General features: G+C 55.0%; 2 protein-coding genes and 1 long non-coding RNA gene across 3 annotated transcripts; all 3 read right to left on the bottom strand.

The window, feature by feature from the left end:
- Positions 1 to 11,131: 11,131 nt before the first annotated feature.
- Positions 11,132 to 13,684, bottom strand: LOC120695152. Its single transcript, XM_039978461.1, has 4 exons — positions 13,462 to 13,684; positions 12,941 to 13,182; positions 12,084 to 12,631; positions 11,132 to 11,981 (listed from the first exon to the last, which is right to left on the bottom strand). The coding sequence occupies exons 1-4, from the start codon at positions 13,682 to 13,684 to the stop codon at positions 11,132 to 11,134; spliced, it is 1,863 nt and encodes a 620-aa protein (XP_039834395.1).
- Positions 13,685 to 14,288: 604 nt separating this feature from the next.
- LOC120695151 lies at positions 14,289 to 17,195 on the bottom strand. Its single transcript, XM_039978460.1, has 3 exons — positions 17,037 to 17,195; positions 16,528 to 16,747; positions 14,289 to 16,090 (listed from the first exon to the last, which is right to left on the bottom strand). Exons 1-3 carry the CDS (start codon positions 17,193 to 17,195, stop codon positions 14,289 to 14,291), a joined length of 2,181 nt encoding a protein of 726 aa, XP_039834394.1.
- Positions 17,196 to 17,398: 203 nt separating this feature from the next.
- LOC120669222 lies at positions 17,399 to 21,727 on the bottom strand. Its single transcript, XR_005672672.1, has 3 exons — positions 18,869 to 21,727; positions 18,344 to 18,785; positions 17,399 to 18,268 (listed from the first exon to the last, which is right to left on the bottom strand). It is a non-coding gene; the product is annotated as an uncharacterized LOC120669222 (long non-coding RNA).
- Between the last annotated feature and the right edge of the window lie 4,622 nt (positions 21,728 to 26,349).

Raw genomic sequence — 26,349 nt, 5'->3', positions numbered from 1 at the left:
CCAAGACTTAAAAGCTAATGCAGTTGAGTCAGCCAACCTTAGAGCCTCATAGTTTGTGTTATACTTGTTGAGTACAAGTTGTGTACTCACCCTTGCCTCTTCTCTACTTTTTCCTCTTGGGATACTCTACTGCTGCTCAGTTCCTACCGACGCGAGGGAGTTCACTCAGAGCTACCAGGACTACGAGGACTTCTAGGCGTTCGTCTCCCAGTCGACGTCCCTGTGGCGCCCAGCTTCCGAGAGGCTTCGTATTTGTACTTCGCTTCCGCTGTATCAGACATTTTGTCATTAATATAATAAATAAAATTCGTATTCGCTTTATTATATCTTTTTACGTGATATGTGCTATGATATATTGTTCATTCTGTTGTATATACGTGTGACTTGATCCTGGCATGTATATGATTGCTCGGTTTATGTCCTTTTATAAACCGGGTGTTACACGTTGTGGCTGCGGAACCGCTCCTGGAACTGGATCCAGGTGAAAGCCTCGCGGTCCTGAACTCGGTGGGACTCCCACCAGTCCAAAGCTGCCCCTCGCAGCTGTCCTGCTGCGTACAAGACACGCTCCCGATCATCGCACTGGGCGACGTCCAGCTGTCGCTCCACTGCACGGAGCCAGTTGTCTGCCTGAAGTGGGTCAGACGTGTGGGAGAACGTCGGTGGGTGACCCCTCAGAAACTCCGCACGCCTGTCGCGGGGCTGTTGTGGTGGAGGCGGAGGCGGCGGCTGAGCGTGGACCGGCTGCAGTGCCTGAACGGTGTTGTTTAGGGTGGCCATCATCTGCATCTAGAGCTGGAAGAACTGCTCCGGAGTCAAGGGTGGGGGCATCGGCATCCCAGTACCCTGGTTGTTCTGCCCCTGCTGCTGGTCAAAACCCGAACCGGTGCTCCTGGTGTTCACCATCTGATTTGAACAAAAAATGTATGAGCAAAGATATTGCAGAAATAATTTCAGACGGATATGATATCTTTCTGCAAGGAAGACTTAGACATGATAAAGTAGACAGGATAGAGTGGACGGTTTTACCCCCAACAATCTAACTCGTTTTATTAATTAATTAACTTTTAACTTAAGACTGATTTTTATTAAACAAATTTAACTACTAAACTATGCAATCATTCAAAAATCCAAATCAAACATGTGCCATAATAACAAGCATTCAAATCTGCACACTTTAGTCGAGTTTATCACGCGACTCGACTAACACAATGTGTCGCAGAACGTTCTATCGTGCTATTATAAAGGGGTCATTTAGCTTACACCTATGATGGTCAGTCGACTTACTTCTGGCCAGAAATCTACGAAAACTATTCTGTAGAGAGAAATCAAGGTAAGACGAGTAAAAATCTCGGAAGTTCAAGGAATATAATAGCAAGATAGTTTCAGCAGACAAGGATTAGAGAGAAGAAGACCTAAAACTCGACCAGTTCTATCTAGGCTTTTGTCCTACAGTCAAACCTGGCTCTGATACCACTCTGTAACACCCGGTTTATAAAAGGACATAAACCGAGCAATCATATACGTGCTAGGATCAAGTCACACGTATATACAACAGAATGAATAATATATCACAGCACATATCACGTAAAAAGATATAACAAAGTGAATATGATAGTTATTTATTACAATAATGACAAAATATCTGATACAGAGTATGCGGAAGCATAAAACATATACGAAGTCTCTTGGAAGCTGGGCGCCACAGGGACGTCGACTGGGAGACGAACGCCTAGAAGTCTTCGTACTCCTGGTAGCTCCGGGTGAACTCCCTCGCGTCGGCAGGAACTGAGCAGCAGTAGAGTATCCCCAAAAAGAACAAGGGAAAAAAGTAGAGTAGGCAAGAGTGAGTACACAACTTGTACTCAACAAGTATAACACAAACTATGAGGCTCTAAGGTTGGCTGACTCAACAGCATTAGCTTTTAATCTTAGCAAAATTTTATTAAAGCTAATTACTACATGTGGATGAATTACCATAACCCAATTACATAGTAATTAATCAAAATTAATCATGAACTACTGAGAACCAAACCGAAACCACCAAGGTAACTCCACTAATCAAAAGGAGGATCTGGGCCGCTCATGACCGTGAGCACGGCTAGTATACCAGTTTTACACTCTGCAGAGGTTGCACATCTTTACCCACAAGTCGTGAGCTACGCTAGTTGTTCATCACACTTCCGTAAGTGAGATGGCTAGCAAACTCACTACGAGGCCTTTACAAAGAATCTCGTTGGTAAGGAGTAACCGCGAGGGTGAATCGGCGACTATGGAGCAGGTCTAGTGGGCGTCAAGACACAGGTGCGCAGACCAAGCACAGACGAGGCCACTCAGTACGAGGGCCATAGAAGCTTACCTCCCCTACCCCACAGGTAAGTTACTCCAAACAAAAAAGGCCTAATTATTACGCCAAGACCGTCCCATTCCAGTCTTGTGGTTGCGCGGTTGTCCCAGATTGTCGCTATAATGACGTACGATCCTTATGGAGAGTGGCTAGCACAAAACACAGTGCGAGCCCCCTAAACCAAGTTTCTAGAAAAACCAATTTTTAACGAGACGTGAGCCCCTCAAACAGGCCACTCCCAGAATTAAGTTGCATATACCATTAATCAAATTAATTATAAAGGACCAAGTGTGTTATAGCGCAGCAACCTAGCACAACTAACCAAAATGCAACCCAAGGGATATATATAAAGGATATAAAGTGGCTAGGAAAGTCCTTATAGGCATACAGTATTAAAATGTAGTATGAAATTGTATTTAAAGCGATAGGTGTTGTTCATGTTATACTTGCCTTCCTCAAACTGCTCCTGCTGCTGCTCAAACTGATCTGAAGATGGATGCTGCTCCGGGTACTGGTACTGGGGCTCCTCAGATGGATCAACGTCTACTCACGATCACATGGCCAAAAATAATACACAACATAAACATACAAGCAAACAATAGCAAAAACTAAGAAACAGTACAACAATACATAAAAACATCAAACAAAACTAAGCTAGAATTGTTCTACACGTTATAACGATCGTGTGGACATAAAGAACAACTAAAACGGAGCTAGAACGCGAAGACTAGGTTTAAAACAAGGTCCAGGGGCTTAATTGTAAGAAAAACAGAGTTTCTAGGGGTTTTCTGCAAAAATCGAGGACCTAACTGTAATTAAACATTAGTTCTAGGGTCTAACGTGCAAAAACAGCAGTTCTGGATGGTGGGTTCTAATCTGGGAAAACTCAGGGGGGTCCGTGCAAAGTTTTGGGCCGATCTGGAATTAGTTTTGAATAAAGCTGGACCGTGGGTTGAATCTAGGGAAACCCGGGGTCTCTTTTGCAAAGTAGCGGGCGCTGACCATTTTCTGGGTTAGTTGACCTCGGGCCGAACAGATCTGAGCCGCAGATCTAGGATTGGACGGCCTGGGTCATTTGGGCGCGCGGGCGGCGGAGCGGCTTGCCGGAACAGGCGTTCCGCGGCGGGGCAGCGCCGGACTTGGCCAAATTTGGCCGTCCGGGGTTTGAATCGACCCGGACTTGGGTCTGGGGTGGACTACGCAACACGCGTAGCCCACCTGGGGTCTTTGCGGGCCTCGGGGTGGTCCGCGGCGGCGCGTTCTGCGACGGTGGCGGCCCTGCGGCCCAGATCCTCCTTTTGATTAGTGGGGTTACCTTGGTGGTTTCGGTTTGGTTCTTAGTTCATGGTTAATTTTGATTAATTACTATATAATTGGGTTATGGTAATTCATCCACATGTAGTAATTAGCTTTAATAAAATTTTGCTAAGATTAAAAGCTAATGCAGTTGAGTCAGCCAACCTTAGAGCCTCATAGTTTGTGTTATATTTGTTGAGTACAAGTTGTGTACTCACTCTTGCCTACTCTACTCTTTTTCCCTTGTTCTTTTTGGGGATACTCTACTGCTGCTCAGTTCCAGCCGACGCGAGGGAGTTCACCCGGAGCTACCAGGAGTACGAAGACTTCTAGGCGTTCATCTCCCAGTCGACGTCCCTGTGGCGCCCAGCTTCCGAGAGACTTCGTATATGTTTTACGCTTCCGCATACTCTGTATCAGACATTTTTCATTATTGTAATAAATAACTTTCGTATTCACTTTATTATATCTTTTTACGTGATATGTGCTGTGATGTATTATTCATTCTGTTGTATATACGTGTGACTTGATCCTAGCACGTATATGATTGCTCGGTTTATGTCCTTTTATAAACCGGGTGTTACAACGCAGCCCATCTGCACCCTCCTCGGACTCGCGGGGTGACCTCCGTCTCGCTCAAGGGCTCCCATCGAGACCCTCGACTACGCCCCGCGTCTCCGCCTCGCTCGAGGGTAGCGAACCTACACTCGAGCGGGACGAAACATCTCTGCCTCGCTCGGGGCCACCCCTCGACATAAGAGACAAACGGCACTTCCGCTCACCCGCCCATCGTACAGAGGCATTAAATGTCAACCACTCCTCCACAGCGCCCAGGACAGACGGCGCCAGGCTGCCATTCCCCACAGTGGCTGTGACCGGCGTCCCGTCCGCCAACTCCGGTCACTGCTCCGCCATCCGGATGTTGTGGCAGCACTGTGGGACCTGCGACGCGGGACGAGACGTGCTCGGCAGAGCTCCCATTACTATTCTGCCAACTTTGGCTGTCCGGACTCCACCTCACCACACGTATGGCCCCGGACCCGCCCCCTGCTCGGGAAGGGGTCCGGCGTCGCCACGTGCCCCTCAAGGAAGGATGCTCAGCACTAGCAGCCGGAGGCCCGGGACCTCCCCCTCGAGGGGTCCGGGACCTCCACGTAACCCCCGGACCTCCTTAGTGCACACGCCAGCACTACGTCCAGGGGGGTCCGGGATCGCCACGTGCCCCGTTACCGCTGGCACACGTATATATGCAAAACCCTGACCTGCCGGACCACGGAGCGACACCTCGCCGCATCTGGAGGACTGTACACCCTACAGCGACGACCTCACCGCCTGCTGGGGTTGGCAGGATGCCGGCGGATCTCCGCAAGACCAAGGATGATACTCAGGACGACTGCCATGCCCACAGTGTACTTCCCACAGTGTTCGTCCACTGCACCCTCGTTATTCGGGGGAAAATGACGACTTCCATGATCCCCTGCTCATGTACACCGCCCCTCCTTGTGGCTATAAAAGGAGGAGGCGGGCTTCCTTTAAAAGAGACGCAATCATCGACGACGACATCAACATCACGCAATCAGACCACTCGATATAACGCAACCCTCAGCACCACTAAGCACCCGATATTGGCACTCACCTCGATCAACCTCTCCTCTAGCAGAGACCTGGGAGCTTCCCTCCCTCTCGCCACGCCTGTACCCCCTACTACAGGCACCTCCGGTGCAAGATAATACAGTGCCCTCGCACACCCCCTTGCTGGACGTACGGCCCCGCTGCCGGAACCAGGATAAACCCGTGCGTTACTATGTTGCCTCTTGCATCAACATCTGGGACGAGGAAACACGCGGCATTACTAGTTGGGATTCAGACCGCCAGGTCAGAACACCGACATGTTGTATGAAATAAAGCTGTTCTTTTAAAAATGTCCTTGTTTTCTCTCCCTGTTGTTTTTTTTCTCGCTTTGAGTCGTTCTCGACCCTCGCACAAGCTCGGGTCAGAAACCACTCGGGGGCTACGGGGGATAGGGGGCTACAGGGGATAATCCCCCTAGGGGGTCGGGCGAGCTGAGTCTTTTAAACCTCGAAACAATTCCTAATCGCTGTTCAAATCGCGCAAATGCCAACACCTCGATGGCCGCGGCATTTCGCTCACGGCTAAAGGTTTCCGGCTCTAACGGTCTCCGATTCGCGCTCGCCTCTCTAACCCTCGAAGAACAAAAACCCTTGTCAAAAATCCTTCCGAACGAATATTACATTCATAAAACAAACTGTTCAAAGTCTCCACGAGACTGAAGTTGCAATAAAAACAAAATATAGCCCGACCCCGATGACCCGACTACTGATCTTCGTTATCTTCCAATATCTTCGTCGTCAGGGCCCGGGCGAATGGGGCAGCTTCTTCCTCAAAAGCGTCGAGTTCGGTGTCGGCGTAGTCCCCTGGGTATCTGTTGGATTTGTAGGTGAAGGGGGATTCCGGAGCCAAGAACTTGATGGTTGCGAGATGACGCAAGGATTTAGACAGGTTCGGGCCGCTCGAGAGCGTAATACCCTACATCCTGTGTTGTGTGTATCGTATGATCTTGACAATGAAAGATGAGATACGTTCTATGGGTCCCCTCACGGCGCCTTTATAGGCTAGGTGCTGTGGGTTACAAGTAAGGGAGCATATCTGCTCGGGTTGTTATATGGAATCAGGTCGGTTGAGATCCCTAGATATCTGGAATACATATCCGCGCCTTGATCCTGATCCTCGGATGAACCTTTCGACGTCCAGCTGAGCGCCTGTTCGCCGAGTAGTCATGCAGAGAAGTCCTGGCCGAGTAGGTACCCAGTTAGGAGATAACTACTTGGCAGGGAGGTACCCAGATGTACCTACGTCAAGCCCCCGAGTGCTGAAGAGCTTGAGCTTGAATCTTGATGGTTTAACTTATGTGAAGTTCTTCAGGACTCATAATGATGTCTGACTCCCCTCAGTCTTCAACGGGATGCGCCCCTGGGCGCACCCATTGGGTGCTGCCCCCGAACCTCGGAAGGTTTCGAAAAAGCTTTTCGAGGGTCAATAAAGAAGCCTTGTTTGCCTGATTTCCTAAGCTGCCTGAGCACTTAGTATGTCATGCTGCTTTATCATTTTCCCGATCATTGGCCAGACCGGATCCACCTGACTCTGAAGTCACGGCGCCCAGCCCCCGAGCAGGGTTGCTGGCGGAGTCGCGGAGACGCGCCGTGTAGTAGCGGCGCCCAGCCCCCGAGCAGGGTTGCTGGCGGAGTTGCAGAGACACGCCAAGTGGTAGCGGTGCCCAGCCCCCATGCAGGGTCGCTGGCGGAGTCGCGGAGACACACCGAGTGGTAGCGGTGCCCAGCCCCCGAGCAGGGTTGCTGGCGGGGTCGCGGAGACACGCCGAGTGATAGCGGTGCCTAGCCCCCGAGTAGGGTCGCTGGCGGAGTCACGGAGACACGCTGAGTGGTAGCGGTGCCCAGCCCCCGAGCAGGGTTGCTGGCGGAGACGCGGAGACACGCCGAGTGGTAGCAGCGCCCAGCCCCCGAGCAGGGTCGCTGGCGGAGTCATGGAGGCACGTCGAGTGGGTAGCGGCGCCCAGCCCCCGAACAGGGTTGCTGGCAGGGTCACGGAGACATGTCAAGTGATAGCGGCGCCCAGCCCCCGAGCAGGGTTGCTGGCGGGGACGCGGAGACACGCCGAGTGGTAGCGGCGCCCAACCCCCGAGCAGGGTTGCTGGCGGGGTTGCGGAGACACGCCGAGTGGTAGCGGTGCTCAGGTAGTTTGTATTTTTACCATTTTGTCTTTACTACAATGGGCAGAAAGTTACCGTTGGGGCCCGCTCCTTGCCGAGTACAACTCGGGCAGTTTCTGGAAAGTCGATTCAAATCCCGCTCGATCCTCGGAGTTGCCGTTGCACGCGCGGTTGATCTTCTTTAAAAGGAGAGGGTCCCGGCCCATGGAAGGCTACCTGTTCCCTTGCCTTCTTGCTGTTGCCTTCTTGCCTCCTCGCCACCAGTCGCCCCCTTCGCATTCCCGCAGATCAGATCCACCCGCCGCCACCCAGGATGGCTGGAGAATCGCCAAAATCTTCCTCCTCCGTGCCGGGGAGCGGCATCGACGTGCCACCGCCCTTGGAGGCATAGGCGCCGAGCACCCTTCGGGAGGAGGACATCCAGGACCTGGTGGAGCGCAGGCTCCTCCCCGAGAAGGAGATCTCGGGGTGGAAATGCTGCTTTGGGGAGGACTTTCCGACGGAGGACCGGACGGAGACGGTAGTCTTCCAGTCCTTCTACGAGAAGGGCTTCGCCTTGCCTGCGGGCTCCTTTTCTTCTACGGGCTTGAGGTAACTCATCTCAAGCCAAACTTCATCGCGTAGATCACGATCTTTATTCACTTGTGCGGGGCATTTCTAGGGATCGCCCCGCACTTTAATCTTTGGCGGGCCCTGTACCATCTGAGGGGGTACCCGTCCGCCGCTGGCCGCGATGTGGTGGGTGGCAACGCCTTTTCGCTGCGCCAGGGCCGATCATATCCGTCCCTGGAGCTACATGACAGCAACTAGGGGTGGCACAAGGAGTGGTTTGTGGTGTCGAACCCAGCTCCTTGTCTGCCTGCCCATACTGGCCGCACACCAGAGTCTCATTTGTGCTGGGAGGAGCTGCCGACCGAGGAGGAGATGGTCTAGGTGAATCTTCACCTCAACGAGATCGCCGGCCTGTCAGCCCAGGGGTTGACAAGCGCCGTGGTGGCCCTGTCCTTCAGCAAGCGGCTGGTGCAGCCAATTCGGGACAGGGTGCACCCCGGCTTTGAGTACTGGGGTCGACAGGACCCGACCCGGAGGCAGAACCGAAAGGTTCCTTGAGGATGAAGCTGCGAACCGGGTCGGCTGCATGATGTAGGGACCGATCCGGGACAGGGGGTGCCCAAAGGCACACTGCTTGAAGCGGCCAACCAGAGATGTATGCCTTCTTTGCCTTTCTATGTTGTTCTATTTTTCTATTCCGAGTTGTTCTGTCTTTGCCTTGGAGTAGTTTTTGCTCTATTTCCCGTATGCAGCGCACCCGTTGGGTTGTAACCAACTAGGAATGTCTTCTTGTTTGTAGGCCAAAGTTTTGGAATTCTGGTCTCCCGCTCCCCTGCCAGAGGAGGATGCAGGGAAGGATGCCGCCGCCCTGGCCAATCTGAAGGAGCCGCAGGCGGCAGATCTGGAGGTGTCGCCCGATTCGTCCATCGCGGGCGATTCGGACATTGAAGTCGTAGGGGGCACCGCCCCTCCGTCCGCACCAAAGCGGAGGAGGCATGCCATCCAGAAGATCCCGGCCTCGAGGGCCGGCCTGAGGGGTCCACTGCCCAAGGGAGACCCCGCCGCCGCCTCGAGGTCAGGCAGCGAAGAACCGGGGGCGAAGGACGCCCTCGAATTGTTCGGAGACAGCGCTGGCGCTGGCGCCAAGCACGCAGAGGGGGAGGCGGCAGCAGAGCTGATGCGCATGGGGGACATCGGGTCTCCTCTGCTCACGCCTCAGTCACCGCCGCCTGCCACGCCATTGAAGCTATCGTTTACTGCTCGTCGTAGCGAAGGGTAAGTAGAATTGCCGTTGTGATCCCCTTTGTTTTGTGTTGGGTCTTGATTTTTATCCGGATGCTGCGGATTTTTAACTTCGACAGAAGAGGAAGGCGGAGGAGTCCGCTGATGAGACCCGTCGGGTCGAGGCGGCTAGATCTCCTCCGTCGGTGGGGAGCCCGCCGCATTCCCGCGAGCGCCGGGAGGTGGCGCTGGATGAGGAGGAGGCGGAGGATGCCGGGCGGTCCGCGGCCGAGATGGCCGCGACAATGGAGATGGCGCAGACGCCGCCCACGTCGCCACCAAGTCCGCCGCCAGAGAACCCGGGCCGGGAACTATTTCCCGCGCGCCAGAGCTCCGTCCTGCCTGGGGCCATCCACGCAGAGCAGCAGGAGGCCGAGGTGGACGAGCCAAACATATTGGCGGAGGAGCTTCGGGCCGCGGCACGCCACACCGCGGAGTAGGCCGAGGTAAGATGGTACCCCTTGCCTGTGTAGCTGATCGTGTTGTACTGGCTTTGTTGCTGACTACCTTGGTCTTGGTAGGCACTGACCGGCCTGAGCCAGCGGGATACCGAGAGGGTACAGGGGGCGCCGACCACAGACAACTGGCTTGAACAGCTCGAGGCTCGGCTGGCCGAGTTGGAGGCGCATAACCGCCTGCTGGAGAAGCAGCGGGCGGAAATGGAGAAGGCCCTCGCGGACGAGAAGCGGGGTAAGGGGCGTACTGCACTTTGTGCCGACTCGTTTGTATTCAGGCTAATCGGTACCCTCGCAGGGCTAGAGAACGAGGTGCGCACCCTGAAGCGCGACCTGGCGGCCTGTGAGAAGGCCAATACCGAGCTGCAGAAGGCTCGGGAGGCCACGGAGGCCAGGGAGGATGCCACGGAGGGCAAGCTCCGCCTGGAGCGCCAGGCCCGCGAAGGTATGGTTCTAGAACCACTATGTTTCCTTTTGGATGGACTCGCGGGCAGTTGAAGTGGCACCTTGCTGGCAGGTGCGAAGGCTCAGCTTGCTGCGGCGGTTGAGGCTCTGGCACGGCTCACAGGCAAGGTGAGCTCCGTCCTTTCCGCCTTTGATCCGGAGGGCACGGTCGCAGGGGAGGAGCTTGAGGTGAGGCTGGACGCGGCGTGCGGGCGGCTCGAAGTCTTTGCCAGGGGGGTCGCCGAGGATGCGTCCCAGTACACCCTAGGACTTGTGAAGTCCTACTACCTGGAGGCCGACTTGGAGCCGGTGGGTGACGGGATGGCGCCAGATACCTCGGACCTCGCTTGGTCCGACTACCTCGCCGATGCCCGGCCTATCGCGGAGCGCGTGGCGGCCGACCTCCACCTATAACTGTAGAAACTAGGGAGATGGTCAGTGAATGGCCAAAAACAATATCTATTTTTTATGTAAATAAAATTGCATGTGCTTGTGTTGCATTCCATATTCCGGGTCGTTACTAAGTTGGCCGAGTAGTTAGAAAGAGACAACCCTGTGATATGCTTTTGTTTTGCCGGGTTGAGAGCTGGTCATCAAGCGTGTGGGCGATGGAAGGTGACACATTGTGGTTCCATGACTAGCAGGGTTGTGCTCGCAATGGCCGGTTACGTTGGCAGGTGTCTGGCTGGGCAGACTTGGGAGATTCGGACTGGCCGAGCCCCAGCTCCGAGTGTAAGGGGCGAGTCGGGCTGACAGACACGCAACCCCCGAGTGTGATGGACAAGTCGGGGAGAGAAAGGGAGAAACAAAGTAACTAAAAACTTTGAACTTTATTAATAGCTGGTGAGTTGAGTACATAGCTTTATTCGTTATTCTTCTACGGATAGAAGCGGCGAAGGTGCTCGATGTTTCACGGGTTGCCCACGTCCGTTCCATCTTCTTGCTGCAGCCTGTAGGTTCCTGGGACAATTACGCTGCTCACGATGAAGGGGCCTTCCCATGGGGAAGTTAGCTTGTTTCCGGGGGACTGGACCCGCCGAAGTACCAGGTCGCCGACGTTGAAGTCGCGCTGCTGGACTTTTTGTCGTGATAATGACGCAACTGCTGCTTGTAACGGGCGTGCTGGAGAGCTGCCGTTAGACGGTGCTCCTCGGCCAAGTCGAGATCAGTGTGCCGAGTTGTTTTAGCCTCGCCCTCGTCATAGTTCTGGGTGTGCGGGGCACCAAAGGCGATATCTGTCGGGAGGATGGCCACAGAACCGTAGACCATGAAGAAGGGGGAGTAGCCAGTGGCCCGGCTTCTCTGCGTGCACAGCCCCCATACTACTCTGGGTAGTTCTTGGATCCACTTGGATCCGTATTTTTCGATCAGGTTGAAGATCCTGGCTTTGAGCCCCTGAAGGATCAAGCCGTTGGCGCGCTCCACCTGGCTGTTGCACCTAGGGTGGGCCACGGAGGCATAGTATACGTCAATGCAGCTATCTTGGCAGAAGTCCCAGAATTCTGATCCGGCGAAGGAAGAGCCCAGATCAGTGATGATCCGGTTGGGCACTCCGAACCTGTGCGTTATTTCCTCAATGAACTTGGCTGCCTTGGCTGCTGATGTCGACGAGACCGGCTTCACCTCGATCCACTTAGTGAATTTGTCTATGGCGACGAATATATGGGTGTAGCCGCCTTGTGCCGCCTTGAGTGGTCCCACCGAGTCGACTCCCCAACAGGCGAATGGCCAGGATGGAGGGATCGTCCGCAGGGCCTGAGCCGGGATGTGTTGTTGCTTTGAGAAGAACTGGCACCCTGGGCATCGTTTGATGATAGCCTGAGCATCGGCCAGGGCCGTCGGCCAGTAGATGCCTGATCTGAAAACTTTGCCAACCTGGGTGGATGCTCTTGCGTGGTTTCCGCAGATTCTCGAGTGAATCTCGCCGAGGAGTCGGACTCCATCTGACTAGAAGATGCACTTGGAGAGGGTTCCTGAAGAGGCCGAGTGCCTGAACAACTTGGTTCCGATAACAACATAGTATGCGGCTCGGCGGGCGAGTCGCTCGTGCTCCTTGTCCTTCGGGTAGGACTTGTTGTTGATGATGAAGTCGAGTATTGGGGCACGCCAATCTGGATCGGTGACCAGTACTTCCTGGCCTAGGGCTGGCGCTAAGTCAGGTTTGGTCGGAGGTTCCTCCTCGATCTTGATGGTGGGGGAGTTGAGAGCCTGCACGAAGCCTCCGGCCGGGACGAGTGCCCGCTTGGAGCCAAGCTTGGAGAGTACGTTGGCTGCCACATTGTAGTCCCGGAGGACGTGATGAAACTCTAGGCCATAGAAGTGGGCTTCGAGCTTACGTATCTCCTTGCAGTAGGCGTCCATCTTCTCTTGGGTGCAGTCCCAATCCTTATTTACTTGTTGAATGACGACTTTGGAGTCGCCGTAAGCGAGTAGCCTTTTGATGCCGAGGGAAGCCGCGATCCTGAGGCCGTGGATGAGGGCCTCATACTCGGCCGTGTTGTTTGTGGCCTGGAAGAGTAGTTGCAGGACATACTTTAGCTGCTCACCTCTCGAGGAAATGAAGAGAATGCCTGCACCGGCGCCGTCGAGGTTTATGGCACCGTCGAAGTATATGATCCAGTGCTCGGGTCTTTCGTTAGGCGGAGGATCCTGGATCTCTGTCTACTCGGTAAAGAAGTCGACCAGGGCTTGTAACTTGATGGTGGAGCAAGGGAGGAACTCGATGGACAGGGCTCCTAGTTACACCGACCACTTGACGACCCGGCCGTTGGCGTCTCTGTTGTGGAGTATGTCACCGAGTGGGAAAGAGGAGACCACCTTGATGTTGTGCACCTGGAAGTAATGGCGCAGCTTTCTTGACGTGATGAGGATTGCGTAAAGGAGCTTCTGCACCTGGGGGTAGTGCAGCTTGGACTCACTGAGTACTTCGCTGATGAAGTAGATGGGTAGTTGTACCTTGTAGACGTGGCCTGGTTCGTCTCGTTCGATGACCAGGGCAGTGCTAACCACGTGTGTAGTTGCCGCGATGTAGAGGAGTAACGTCTCCCCTTCTTCTGGAGCTGTGAGAATGGGTGGAGTTGTGAGGAAGTCTTTGAGCTACTGAAAGGCTGTGGTGGCTTCCTCATTCCATTCGAACTTGTCCGACTTCCTGAGAAGTTTGAAGAAGGGCAGGCCTCTATTGCCGAGTCGGCTAATGAACCGACTCAAGGCGGCCATGCACCCTATAAGCTTCATCATATCCTTCTTGCACCTGGGTGGCTTCATGAATCTGATAGCATTGATCTTCGTTGGGTTGGCTTTGATTCCCCGACTGCTTATGATGAAGCCGAGTAGGTTGCCTGCCGGAACGCCGAAGACACACTTGGTGGGGTTTAGCTTCCATTTGAATCTCCTGAGAATTTCAAATATTTCCTGTAGGTCGGCAATGAACTGATCATTGGACCAGGTTTTGATGATGACGTCATCTACATAGGCCTCGGCGTTGCGCCCGATCTGCCCCTGGAGGCATTTCTGGATGGCCTTCTGATATGTAGCACCTGTGTTCTTGAGGCCGGACGTCATGGTGTTGTAGCAGTATGCCCCGAATGGTGTGATGAACGATGTCTTCTCTTGGTCTGACTTTTTTAGGGCGATCTGGTGATATCCTGAGTAGCAATCAAGAAAAGAGAGGAGCGTGCATCAGGCTGTTGAGTCGACAACCTGGTCGATGCACGGGAGAGCGAAGGGGTCCTTAGGGCAGTGTTTGTTGAGATCTGTATAGTCGACACACATTCTCCATTTGCCATTTTTCTTTTTCACAAGGACTGGGTTTGCCAGCCATTCTGGATGTGTGACTTCTCGGATGAAACCAGCGGCTAGGAGCCGGGTTAGCCTCCTTCCGATCTTGAGCGAAGCGACGCAGCCATTGCTTGATGGGCCGTGCCTTGTCGTTGAGATCCAAGGAGTGCTCAGCCTCCTCCCTCGGTACGCCTGGCATGTCGGAAGGCTTCCATGCGAAGATATCCCAATTGGCGCGGAGGAAGGAGGTGAGCGCGAATTACTATGCGGAGTCGAGGTCGGCCCCGATCAGGGCCGTCTTGTTGGGGTGGTTGTCATTGAGGACGATCGCCTTCGTCTGGCTGTCAGGGTGCATCTGGGACCCTAATGCAGAGTCGTTGAAAGGGATCTAGAGCTGATCCTTCGTGAGGGCCTTTGCCGCCTGAGCGACCAAGGCCTGGTTGCTGCTTCTCTCCAAGGCCTCGACGGTGTTGATGTTTTCTGTCTCGCAGGAATGAGATGTCTGGATGTCACCGCGGATGGAGAGGACTCTGTTCGGAGCCGACATCTTTAGGAGAAGAAACGTGTGGTTGGGGATTGCCAAGAACTTGGCGAGAGCTGGTCTCCCAAGTATGGCGTGGTAGGAAGTCTCGAACGGCACCACCTCGAAGATAATGGACTCCGTGCGGTAGTTGTCCCAGGTGCCAAAGGTGACCGGGAGGGTGACCTTGCCGACCGGGGTTGAGCCAGCACTCGGGATGATGCCGTAGAAGGCCTGGTCTGAAGGAACCAGCTTGGTCATATCGAAGCACATGTCCTCTAGAGTCTTGACGAAGATGATGTTGAGGGCGCTGCCCCCGTCGATGAGTACCCTGGCCAGACGGATCTGGCGGATCACCGGGTTGACCACGAGTGGATAGGCACCTGGCCTGGGCAGGTGGACCCAGTGGTCACATCGGTCAAAGGTGATTGGGATCTTGGACCAGCGGAGTGGCTCGACTATGTGCCTGAACACCGAGTTGACGTCGCGATTATGCAGCTTGATGCTGCGCCTGTAGGACGGCGCGCTGGAGCCTCCATAGGTGATGTTGACCACCCGTTGCTCCTCCTGGAAGGTGCTGGGGGATCTGTTGCCTTGCTGAGTCTCCTCATCTCGCCTAGGCGAGCGGTTCCTGCCACCGCGGCCATGGGAGCTTCTGGAGCTACCCGGCCTCTCGCAATCATTAAGCCTGGGCCGCTTGGGCTCCTCTAGAGCGACGCTATTGGAAAGGGCATGGCACTCACACGTCGTGTGGTTGGCATCATTGTGCCAGGGACATTTGGCATCAAGGAGCCTATCGAGCTCCTCCTGGTCGAGGGAGGTGTGCTGCTGGGGTCGATCGGCGACGGCAATGGTGTTGTCAGGGCCACGCTTGCGATCGCGGGCCTTGGATGACTCGGCATGGTCGCGGTTCTTGCTGTGTCGTGGAGGATGATCTCCACCTAGGCGAGCCAAGTCATCGTCCTTATGATGGGGATGATCGACAGGCTCGCGACGGTCCTTGTGACGGCGGTGTGCATGCTCGGCATCCTCCATATCGGAATGCTTGTTGACGACGGCCATCATGTCGGAGATGGTCTTGGGGTTGCTTTCAAACATCTTCCTCCATAGTTTGATGCTATGGAGGCCTTGATGGAAGTGGTAGATCACATCCCTATCATCAACATCCATAATCATGTTACGGTTAGCGAAGTACCTTTTGATATAGTCACGTAGGGACTCGGAAGGACGTTGCGTGATGTTGCCCAGATCCCATCTGGTTTTGGGGCCCGGGTAGGCTTCCGGGTAGTACTGGACGAAGGCGGTGCAGAGGTCCTGCCAGCTGTTGATCGAGCCGGCAGGGAGGGCCTCGAGCCAGTTCTGCCCTTGTCGGCTCATCATTACCGGGAAGTATGCCGCCATGATGTCGTTGTTGCCGTACGCAGCTCGGACGGCGATGGCGTAGGTGCGCAGCCATGTCTTGGGGTCAGACTCGCCATCGAACTTCTCGATTCCGACCGGCTTGAAGGTTGCGGGCCACTGGATGGCTCGTAACCTGTCGGAGAAGGCGGAGAAACCATCCAGGTCATCCGTCAGGTCGTAGTCGTCGTCACGGGGTTGATGATCGCGGTTGTTGCGGTTGACGCTGGGTGCACCATGCTCCTCGTCGTAGCGGCAACGTCGTACCAGCTCTGCATTGTCCCATTTGCGATGACAGTTGTCGATGCAAAGTCGAAGATCGCGGTGGCTGAGACGATCGCGGAGGTCTGGCTGGTCGACCTCCTTGTCGCGATGGTGGGGGCGCACCGAGCGGTTGGAGCTCGATTGTGCCCGGTAGTTGGAGTACTCCCTTCTCAGGCCCTAAGCCTGGGTTGCTGCAACGTGGAGAGGAGCGCGAGCTTTCACAATCTCGGGAGTTTGGGGTAGACCTTCAAACACCTGGAGCATGGCGGCCATGTTGGCAGATGGTGTGACGAAGACTTGGTGGCCATCGTAGTCCAGGACGAACTCGTTCTCGAGGTTCCTGGGCCTCGGTGGAGATGGACACCGCTGTCTAACCCTGGGGTTGCGGCGCTCGGCCGTCCAACTCTGGGGTTGCAGTGCTCGGCGTTCTCGAGATCTTCTTCACCCTGCCGGATGACTTCCTCGTTGGCCCGACGATCCACGCGAAGGCCATTGCAGTGAAGACGCTCTGCCCGCTGCTGGTCGTCCTCGCTGGAGAAGGAAACGGAGTCCACCGAGACGACCGAAATCTCGCGACGGCCGTCGGGGTTGTTGCGGTTGGGCGGGAGGGTGAAGGCAGCAACCTGATACTCGCCCTCAGGCGACGAGGGTGAGTCAGATCGGATCTACTCCGAGTCAGACTGATCCAACTCAATGATGCATAGATTTCCCATGCGTACGCGGACTTGATCCGAATACACTGCGGGGCTGTTGCGGAGCCCGTATGGTTTGACAGCCGAGTCGCCTGGACAACTCAGCACACTTTTGCTGAGCTGAATGCACTCTGGAGATTAGATCGGTATTGGTGATGGCAGAGAGACACGTTGCCCTGGGGCGAACGATAGGAAGATCGTTGATGTCGTGTTCGGAAACTTGACGAGCAATGGAACTTTGAGCCGTCAGATCGGATCTGACGCTGGTGGAGTTGCCACCCTCGGTGCTCGAGGGGCTGGTGGGTGGGTTCCGAGGAACAGTAGTTTCCGGGAAACTACCGAAGGTGAAGGAGAATCCGGCGGTGGCCTCCATCTGGATGCTGACTTTGGCGGAGAAGAAGACGCCGGATCTTGATGCCATCGAGCTCGCTGTAAGGACTCCTGAGAAATCTCCCCTACCTGGCGTGCCAACTGTCGGATTGCTTATCCGGCAAGTCCACTAGGGGTATGCCCAGCGGTAGATTTGTAGGTGAAGTGGGGATTCAGGAGCCAAGAACTAGATGGATGCGAGATGATGCAAGGGTTTAGACAGGTTCGGGCCGCTCAGGAGCGTAATACCCTACATCCTGTGTTGTGTGTATCGTATGAGCTTGACATTGAAAGATGAGATGCGTTCTATGGGTCCCCTCACGGCGCCTTTGTAGGCCAGGTGCTGTGGGTTACAAGTAAGGGAGGATATCTGCTCGGGTTGTTACATGGAATCATATCAGCTGAGGTCCCTAGATATCCGGAATACATATCCGCGCCTTGATCCTGATCCTCGGAGGAACCTTCCGACGTCCAGCCGAGCGCCTATTCGCCGGGTAGTTGTGCAGAGTAGTCCTGGCCGAGTAGGTACCCAGTCAGGAGATAACTACTCGGCAGGGAGGTACCCAAATGTACCTCCGTCAGTATCCTTTGCCCAGCTCCTCCAGGTCGATGTTGACGTAATGACTGCGCGCGATGACAAAGGCACAGTGCACCCCGGTGTACTGAGCATCCCTCGCCGCCTAGCGTGCAGCCTCGACCTCTTGACGAGCGGCCTGCGCCTCCTGCTTCACCCCATCCACGCTCTCGATGAGTTGGCTAACAAGCTGACCCGGTGCAGCGGCGGCCTCTACACCGAGGTCGTCCAACACGAGCCCCACTGCGAGGCGAAGGTTGTCAGAACCTATCACCTGGAGCTCGAGCGCCACTTTCATCTCTAGCAACTTCAACTCGGCTTCTTGATGTAGGGAGTTCGCAGCTACTAAGGTAACCAAGCTCGCTCCTTCATGCAATCCTCTGAAAAAGGAACCAAAAAGATCTGCACGATGGCAGCCTCTAGTCATTGTTGCGTAGCGCGATGGGTGGCGACGTCGATGGTCAGCGAGGCCACCATCACCTCCGCTTCGCTCCTCTGGCCATCAACACGAGCGAGCTCCTGACGCAGATCATCCGACTCGTTGCGGGCGTCTGTGGAAGATAGTTGGGTTAGCTCCATAGCCAACAAAATATACAGAAATAATAAAGAAATAGGGTAGAAAGTACTCTGCAAGCTCGAGAGCGCGGTCTTCTCTCGTTCCGACACCTCCTCTGCAGCTGACAGCACGACGTCGCACCTTTGGGTTGCCGTATCGCGCTCCTGGATCGCAACATCACGCTCTTGGATTGCAAGGCCGCGTTCCTGGATGGCTGCATCGCGCCCTTGGACCGCAGTATCTCGCTCTTGCTCTGCTGCCTCGACCCCGACGCGCGGCTTGTCATGCTTCTTTCAAAGTTGCTCGAGCTCCGAGGCGACAGAAGAAGACTGGGCAAGCATCTCGTTCAGCACCTAGTTGGCGTTCTTATGGTCAGCCGCCCTAGCCAGGCGCTCGTCCTCAAGGGCTCGGCCAGTCGAAGCCAACTCCTCTTCCATGGTCTGACGTACCTCCAAGAGCGCTTGATTTTTAGCCCGCAGCGTCAGACGCTCGTCCTCCCGAAGCTCCGTCTCCTGAGATGTGTTAACGTTTGAGAAAAGGGAAGAGCACCCAGCGAAAATCATTGAAAAACCAATCCACACGCCAAAAGACTCACCACAAACGATGGGATGACGAATGAGCACATCACCGCGATTATGTCTGCCCCCACTCTTCGGAGCCACCCGAACTTGAGGTCTCTCCGCCTGAAGTTCTGTGTAGCAGCTGCAAGTTCTGCATTCGAGCCTCCAAAATTGGACGCAAGAAGGCCGAGGGCCTCCACGCTGCCCAAACTGGTCCACCCGCTTCCAGCCGCCACACCTGCATCGCCGATCTGCCCGACCCCCGTGCCAGCCGTGGTTGCCATCGTCGTTGTAATGATCGGGGCTGGCGCAACGATGGATGACGGCTCGGTTGACATGGGAGCAGGTCTTGGCGTGACATCCGAAAGCTACACGGCAACCTCACTTGTGATCAAGGAGTCCACCTTGGGGTCAGGCGGCGAAGCGGCGTCTTCCTAGGAAGGTGCAGGGCTCCGCGAAAGAGCGGAGGTCGGAGCGTAGATACTGGTCTCTGGAGCATGGCCGGCCCAGAGTCGGGTTGGACGTCGCCGTGGTCTCCTCGGCGGGGGGACCTCTCTCCTCTTCGGTCAACCCAGTCCCTGCGTCCGGGAGCACAATGTCCGCGTTGGAAGGCGGGGCCCCCGCGAACGCACCAGCCTCCTGGTCTTGAGGAGAGTCAAGCTCAATAACATCGCTGGGAGGAAGGGGTACGGCGCGCTCTGCGTCCACGGTGCCGGCCGGGGGGGAAACCTCCCGCCCGAACGCGGGCTTAGGAGAGCCTTCCCATACCTCCCCGAAGCCCACGCTCGCGGGAGGCGGAGAAGGAGCACGCCCCAGGTTGATGGGATCATCCCGCGTCACGATGTCCTGACTGGCAACGGACCCGGGGGAGCGGACTCTCGTCCCATCCAACCCCGCTGAGGGCGTGGTCGCAGGCGTCACCTTCTGCTTGGCCAGGGTCTTGGATGGGGCAATCACTAGAGAGCGGGAGGTGACGACCGACCTGAGAAGCAGCAAAAATTGTCCAGAACGAACCAGACACCAAAAAGAAAATCGCCGCCAATTCTTACCGAGAAGAATTGGGGCGGGACCGCTTCACGGTCGGCCACACGACCGCCCCTCCGGGATGCTTCCCCGATGCCTCCGCGGCCACGTGCGGGGTCGACGCTCGGGCAGGGCGCGCAGAGCCGTCCGCGAGATCCCGACGAGACGGCGATTGATGCAGTTTCGATGCCGTGGGTGAACTGCTCGCCGCCCCGCTTCAGGGATCGGAAGACCTTCTCAGCCTCCAGGGAGGGGAACGGCTCCGCCGCCTCGATTCCGACCCCCGGGAAGGGGAGCGGCCCCGTCTACCGGATCCCGACCTCCGTGGAGGGGAGTCGCTTCGTCTTGTTGACACCAACTGCTGCGCGTCGGGCGCAACGTCGCGCTGCGCATGAACCTCCCACATCGGAGGAGAGCTGCCCACTCCCGCTGCGGCGGATGAGGAACCCCCGTCGCCTCCGATGTTCTCATGGAGGAACACCATGTTCTTGTAGGGGTCGCCGTCCTCTGGTTCCTCGCTGCCGCCGCTACTCGCGTCATCAAAATCGTCCTCCAGCTTGCGGAGCATCTCACCCTTATCACTGGAAGAGATAAGGCCCCACGTCTTGCGGCTCCGGATGCTCTCCTCAGCTTTCCTCCGATCCTCAATGCGTTTCTCCCTTTCCCTCTTCTCTGCCAATTTCACCTCAGCGGCGAGGCGATTCCTCTCATGGCGAGCGGCATCCTCCGGCAGCGGTGCGGCAGATGAAAAGCAGTCGCTCGTGTCCTGCGGGGGCACTCCAACAGCGAAGGTCAGGAACGAAACACAAAAAGATGGAAGGATGAGGAAAAAAGAACATATGAGCACGAGAGCCCCTCATCAGGAAGCATCGCCAGCGGCTGGGGGTTGGGATACACCACCAGAGGGTCGAACGTCTCCTTCAATCGCCGCAGTACCTCCACCTCGTCAATCCCCTCCGACGACATCACGGTCCCGGAGAAGTTGGCACCCTCGACCATGAAGTAGAGTGAAAGAGTCCGCGCCATGAGGGGTGCGGTTCTCCGCTTGTGGTAGGCGGAGACGACGCCGCACCCATTGTGTCCGGCCTCCAGCAATTGCTAAAGCGCCCGGAAATAGCCATTCAACCTTTTCTTCTCCTTATCCGGCGCCCTCCACGACCAAGTGCCAGGGGCCTCCGTCACAAGCCGGTCGGTGAAGCGGGGGAGGGGGGACGAAGCGCCATTCTTCAAATAGAACCACTTCGCGTGCCATCCCTTGTTGGAAGTCTTCTGCTTCCCCCCATCTTGATGAACTGGCGCTGGCGGTGATCACCACCGCTGCGCAGATGCACACTTGCGCAGCCTGCTGGAACATCCAAGAATGTGCCACAGGACTTCAGCCGATAGATAGAGACCGAGAAGAAGTACCTCCAAAGATCGAAGACGGGGGGCGTCGAGGTAGCCCTCGCACAGGGCGACGAAGGTGGAGATGTGTTGAATCCCGTTGGGATTCAGATGCTGCAGCCCCACCTTGTAGTGAAATAGCAGCCAAAGGAAGAAGTTGTGGGCGGGCATCGCGAAGCCCCCCTCGTGGAACTCGACGAAGGAGACGATGTAACCCGGTGGAGGAGACGGCACTCACTCGCCGACGGGAGCAATCCACTCCTTGGCCGCAGTACGCGGGTGAAGCAACCCCCTGGCCACGAGGCCCTCCAAATCCGCGGGGGTGACGGTGGATCGTGCCCACGGAGACATGGCGGGCAAGCGGAGGCCGCGGGGAGAACTCGCGGGCTAGGCGATGGTGACGACAGTGAACGGTGCCGAAGGGGCGCGGCGGCGGAGGCGGTGAGGATTTTTTGGTTTCCGCTCCTTCCCCCTCTCTCACTTTTCAGCCTTCGGCTCAAATGCAGGTGTGAATACGCCGCCGCGGCTCCCTTCGGCCCGGTTTAAGAGGAGGAACAGGCAAACTGCCCACTCGAATCCCGCGGCCACATCATGGCAGCACTACGCCCGACGACACGTCCCGTCGAGACGTGGGCCTGCTGCTGCAACAGTCGCGGCCCGTTGGAGAACAAGCGAATCAGCGACAGGGTAAAAAGACAGAACTACCCCAAGGTGAATAAGGCTGGGTCAAGTGGAAGCCCAAGAAAGGCCACGACGGCCCACGACCTCTCTAGGGTTCGAAAGTTGGCCCATCGCGGGGTTCGGCAACTGCCCGAAGAATGGAAGAGTGAGGGGCAACAAAGGAAGGGTCACACGACCTCAACCTGGACGCGACCATGCGATCTAGGCTTCCTAACCTTGCGTTCGAATCTTGATGACTACCAGCCCAGGATCCCCACGAGAGGGAGGCAGCGAGCCGCCGGGGTCGGCCAAACGACTCTGGTAACTTTGCGGGTTGGGAAAGAAGGGAATAGGGGTCGGCCGTTAAGCCCGCATGTCTCGTTCCCCACGAATCGGGAGCAGGGCCCCGTTCGAACTGACCTGTTATCAACTCCACGGGCATCATGTTTTGCCTCCTACAGAAAGCGTGGAATGCGCCAACCCTCCCGCTCTGAGCAAAAAGAGCGCGTGGAGGAACAACACAAGAATGGGGGTCAGCCCGACGAGCCCCCCAAGAAATGAGCAAGAGGAAAAACCGCGCCCGCGAACTGGAAATTTCATTGCTTTGTAAACAAAAACTACAGAGGGATATCGGCTCAGAGCCATTACAAGATACAAAAGCATCGCCACCTAAAGTGGCAATTTTGCCTATCTTGGGGAGGAGTGACCGCCAATAAAGTCCAATGAGTCCTTGGTGGACATAGCGGCCAGGCTGCTCGTGAAGCATGAGACGCAATCTCAGGACCACACAGGTCTGGAGAAATGCCCACCTCGCAAGCCTTTTCCTAGCATCTCCTCCACCGAAAACTTTGCGGGGGGTCAAGCTGGCGAACAACTCCCTCGACGCCGCCTCTCCGAGAGCAACCTTGTCGCCGACAGGGACGATGCGAAGAGCAGCGATAAAGCCGCCCGACGTCATGCCTGCAGCACCTCGGCGGCAGCTCTATAAGCCGGAGGACACCGTGGAAGCGGGCATTCGCAAGCCCTATGTTCTTCTGCGATGTCCTCCGGGCTGAGGGACAACACAGAAGCCTTCTCCAGCTATCGCCCACCACTCACAAGTATTCTTCTAGCATTAGGACCTAAGGAAACTGGCCAACCCAGTCTGGGGGTCGGCCATAGAAAACAAAGGATGACATTATAAGTTAGAGAAGGCGTGCGAGAGCTAGAGGACTGAGGAGGAAAGGGCGTCCAAGGGCCCCTATTTATAGCCAGGGAAGGACAGCTCGCCTGAACCAGTCATGGAGGCAAAATTTGAAGCAACCCATGAGGCGCGGCGCCCAACGGGTGAGTGGCACCCTCGACCGGCGCACCATGATGCGACGACGCGAGGCAGAGCTGAGCGCCAGAGAGCAGCCCTGCGCAGCGTCAGCACTGACCGCGTGATAGCAAATGCCATCATGGCTCTGGCTCACAGTCCGCCCCGATGTGTCCCGTCGTCGAAAATAAAATAGAGGGGGAGCACGCGCCCCGAAAACTTTCTCAATAGGAGAGCGCATCACCCTCTGAGCGAATCACTGATTCGCCCACAGGCTCGGGGGCTACACCCACTGGGTGCACTCGCGCGCACCCAGCAGACCAAGAGCCGCCCCGTCTCGTCACTTCAAGAAATGAAAACTATCAACTGAACCCTCTGGACGAATCTCTGACTCGACCAAAGGCTCGGGGGCTAGACCTAGTGGGTGCACTCGCGCGCACCCACAGGCAAGAAGGAGAATGGAGAGGTCACGTCGCACGCTCGTCGCAAAAAACGAGAATCCCCCCTCCCCCACGCGTTTCAAAACAAACCCACGGGGGGTCGGGGGCTACTGTTGGGGATAAGGATTATGGGTATCCCAACTTAGTCCATTAAGGGACAATCAAACTGATAAAAGAGTGACATGAGGCAGGTAAAGCCCAGCAAAACAACCGTCGGGCCACGAGGCCCACAACCAAGAAAACGGCCCACTCAGATACTGAAAACCCAACTTTGAGCCGACCCCCAGAGAGAAGGGACCGACATGTCCGAACACCACGGGGGAGGGTCCGCTTCGCCCGACCCTCACGGAGGAGGGTCCGCCTCGCCCAACCCTCATGGAGAAGGGTCTGCCTCACCCGACCCCCACGGGGGAGGGTCCGACTCGCCCGAGACCCATGGACGTGGGACTCCAGGAAACCAGGAAGCCTGACGGATAGGGACGGGCTGCTAGGGATGGTCCCGAGAAGCCAGGGACACGACTGCCATCTCCTCTGGTATGGACGCAGAGTGAGCAGCAGATTCGCCCCGCGAGGATCCGGGAGAAGACGCGACCCGGATACACTGTCAGAGCTTCAGCCACATCAGCCGAGGGATGTGAGCCACATTGGACGAGACACAATGCCATGCCCCGAAGACGAGGAATGCGGGATCCAGGTGGAGATCTGGTTGGCAGGCGGAGATCCAGCTCCCACGGGGACACGAGGAATATTGTGTCAGAAGCGTACGGACGGGGCGTCTCTCACAGGCCAGGTCAAGATAAGTCAAAGGGACCCACCGTTCAGTAGCAGAAAGGGGTCCGGAGTCGCCCGACCCCCACGCTCTCTCTCTCTCGCCCTCTCAGTAAAAGGGGGGGTACCCCATGTAGGGGCATCCGCATACGCACACACGCACCCGCACTCAAACACACACACATCCTCGAACCAGAGACTTGGGACCCTTGTTCCCTCTCTCGTCCGTTTGTAACCCATGCTGCAAACATTTGAGTACAAGAGCACGAGAGCTCGAACTGGACGTAGGGACGTTCCGCCCAAACCAGTATAAAACCTTGTGTCTTTGCTTGTACTACCATCCGATCCTGTGACGCGCACACAAATTCACTAGCCGGTGATTCGGAGCACCGACAATGATATTGTCCTGTTACAGAATCTTTGCAAATGAGCACACATTTTGTGTTGGAGCATACTAACACGCGTCCACTGCCCACCACCACAAGCTTCCCTAACTTTGGTCCTAATGCTTAGGGTCGGGTCCACGCATCAGTGACCCAACTGCAACTGCAGATGGACCAAAGTTAGAGGAACCATGTGCATGTAGAGTAAAAGCAGCATGCAGTGGAAAAGGGATGCTCCCTCTTTCTCTCTCTAACTTTGAGCATCGATGGGCAAGGATTTGCCACTGCAGCTAGCGAGGCTTCATTGCAAAAACCAAGCGTCCAGTAATGTACATGCATCAATGCCCATCCAGTCTGCTCAACTAGTAAGGCCATGTTTAGATGTTTAGGTGTAACATTTTTGAAATAGAATATTGCTATTTCAGAGTACTAAATAAAATATATTTGACAAATTTGTTGCACAAATGGTTACTGTAGCATCTCTGTTGTAAATCATGAATTAAATAGTCTCATTAGATTCGTCTCGTGATTTATAACCCATTCGTGCATCTCTGATAGCTGCTATTTGTGGTTTAAGTAGAACATAAGTTTTTAACCCTTTTTTTCAAGATGAGTACATATCTAATGCAGGCAACTATAGAGGTAGGTTATGACATCAAGGAGTTGTACAATTTGCCAAGATTTGCATTTTAAATCCAGCGCGCCGCCTCTAGATTTGGATAGTTTAATTGCAACTAAAAGGTACTATATATCCAGCCCCCCCAAAATTTATATTTTTCTGTAACAACATCAAGTTGCTTCCAAAGCACGAGAGTCCATAGTATAACCGATATCATTAAGAATTAACTTATATGTTTCGGCGCATATTGCCGTTACATTTTAAGATAAGCCATATTTAAATATTGTCCATATTTCACATAATAAAAATTGGTCATATACTAGCATTGACGCATATCCAACCAAGTCGATTTGCCTATAAATATCATAACAATTAGCCTAGTCCCACAAACTAGTTTGCATCATAGAAATGATATCCATAAAGATCAAAATTGCATGGATTGTTAGACGTACTAGGGGTCGCCGAGCATTTGAAAGGTACCAACGCGGCCAACTGAAGAGGGTGGCTAATCTAAGTGCCTTCTACGGCATCAGGATAACTATCATCTATCAGCCAAAAGATCACCCATCTCAACGGAGTGCTCGTCGGATCTTTAAGGATTTTACCGCTATTCCTGGCATTGAGAAAGAAGAGAACATTCACCTTTACGACTACTTCATGAGGCAACGCCTTGATCGCATAATTATGTTTTGTGACATAGAAAATAAGATATCGTCTCTTTTCCATGAGTACTTAGCCAATGGAGACAACAGGGATGATATGTTGTCACAATCCGTTAGTAAACTTTCTCCTAGCGATGCCATAAACATGTTGACAGTATTCAATATCCTAAGAAATAAGATGTATAAGATGTGATTTCTGATAGATGGTGTTACCAATAGGAAGGGAAGCGAGATGGGATGGTATTGAGAGACCATCATATGAACCATATTGGAAAAACAAT

The sequence above is a fragment of the Panicum virgatum genome, chromosome 2K (assembly GCF_016808335.1).
Source record: "Panicum virgatum strain AP13 chromosome 2K, P.virgatum_v5, whole genome shotgun sequence".
Lineage (NCBI taxonomy): Eukaryota > Viridiplantae > Streptophyta > Magnoliopsida > Poales > Poaceae > Panicum > Panicum virgatum.
This window is presented reverse-complemented; position numbering and strand designations above follow the sequence as displayed.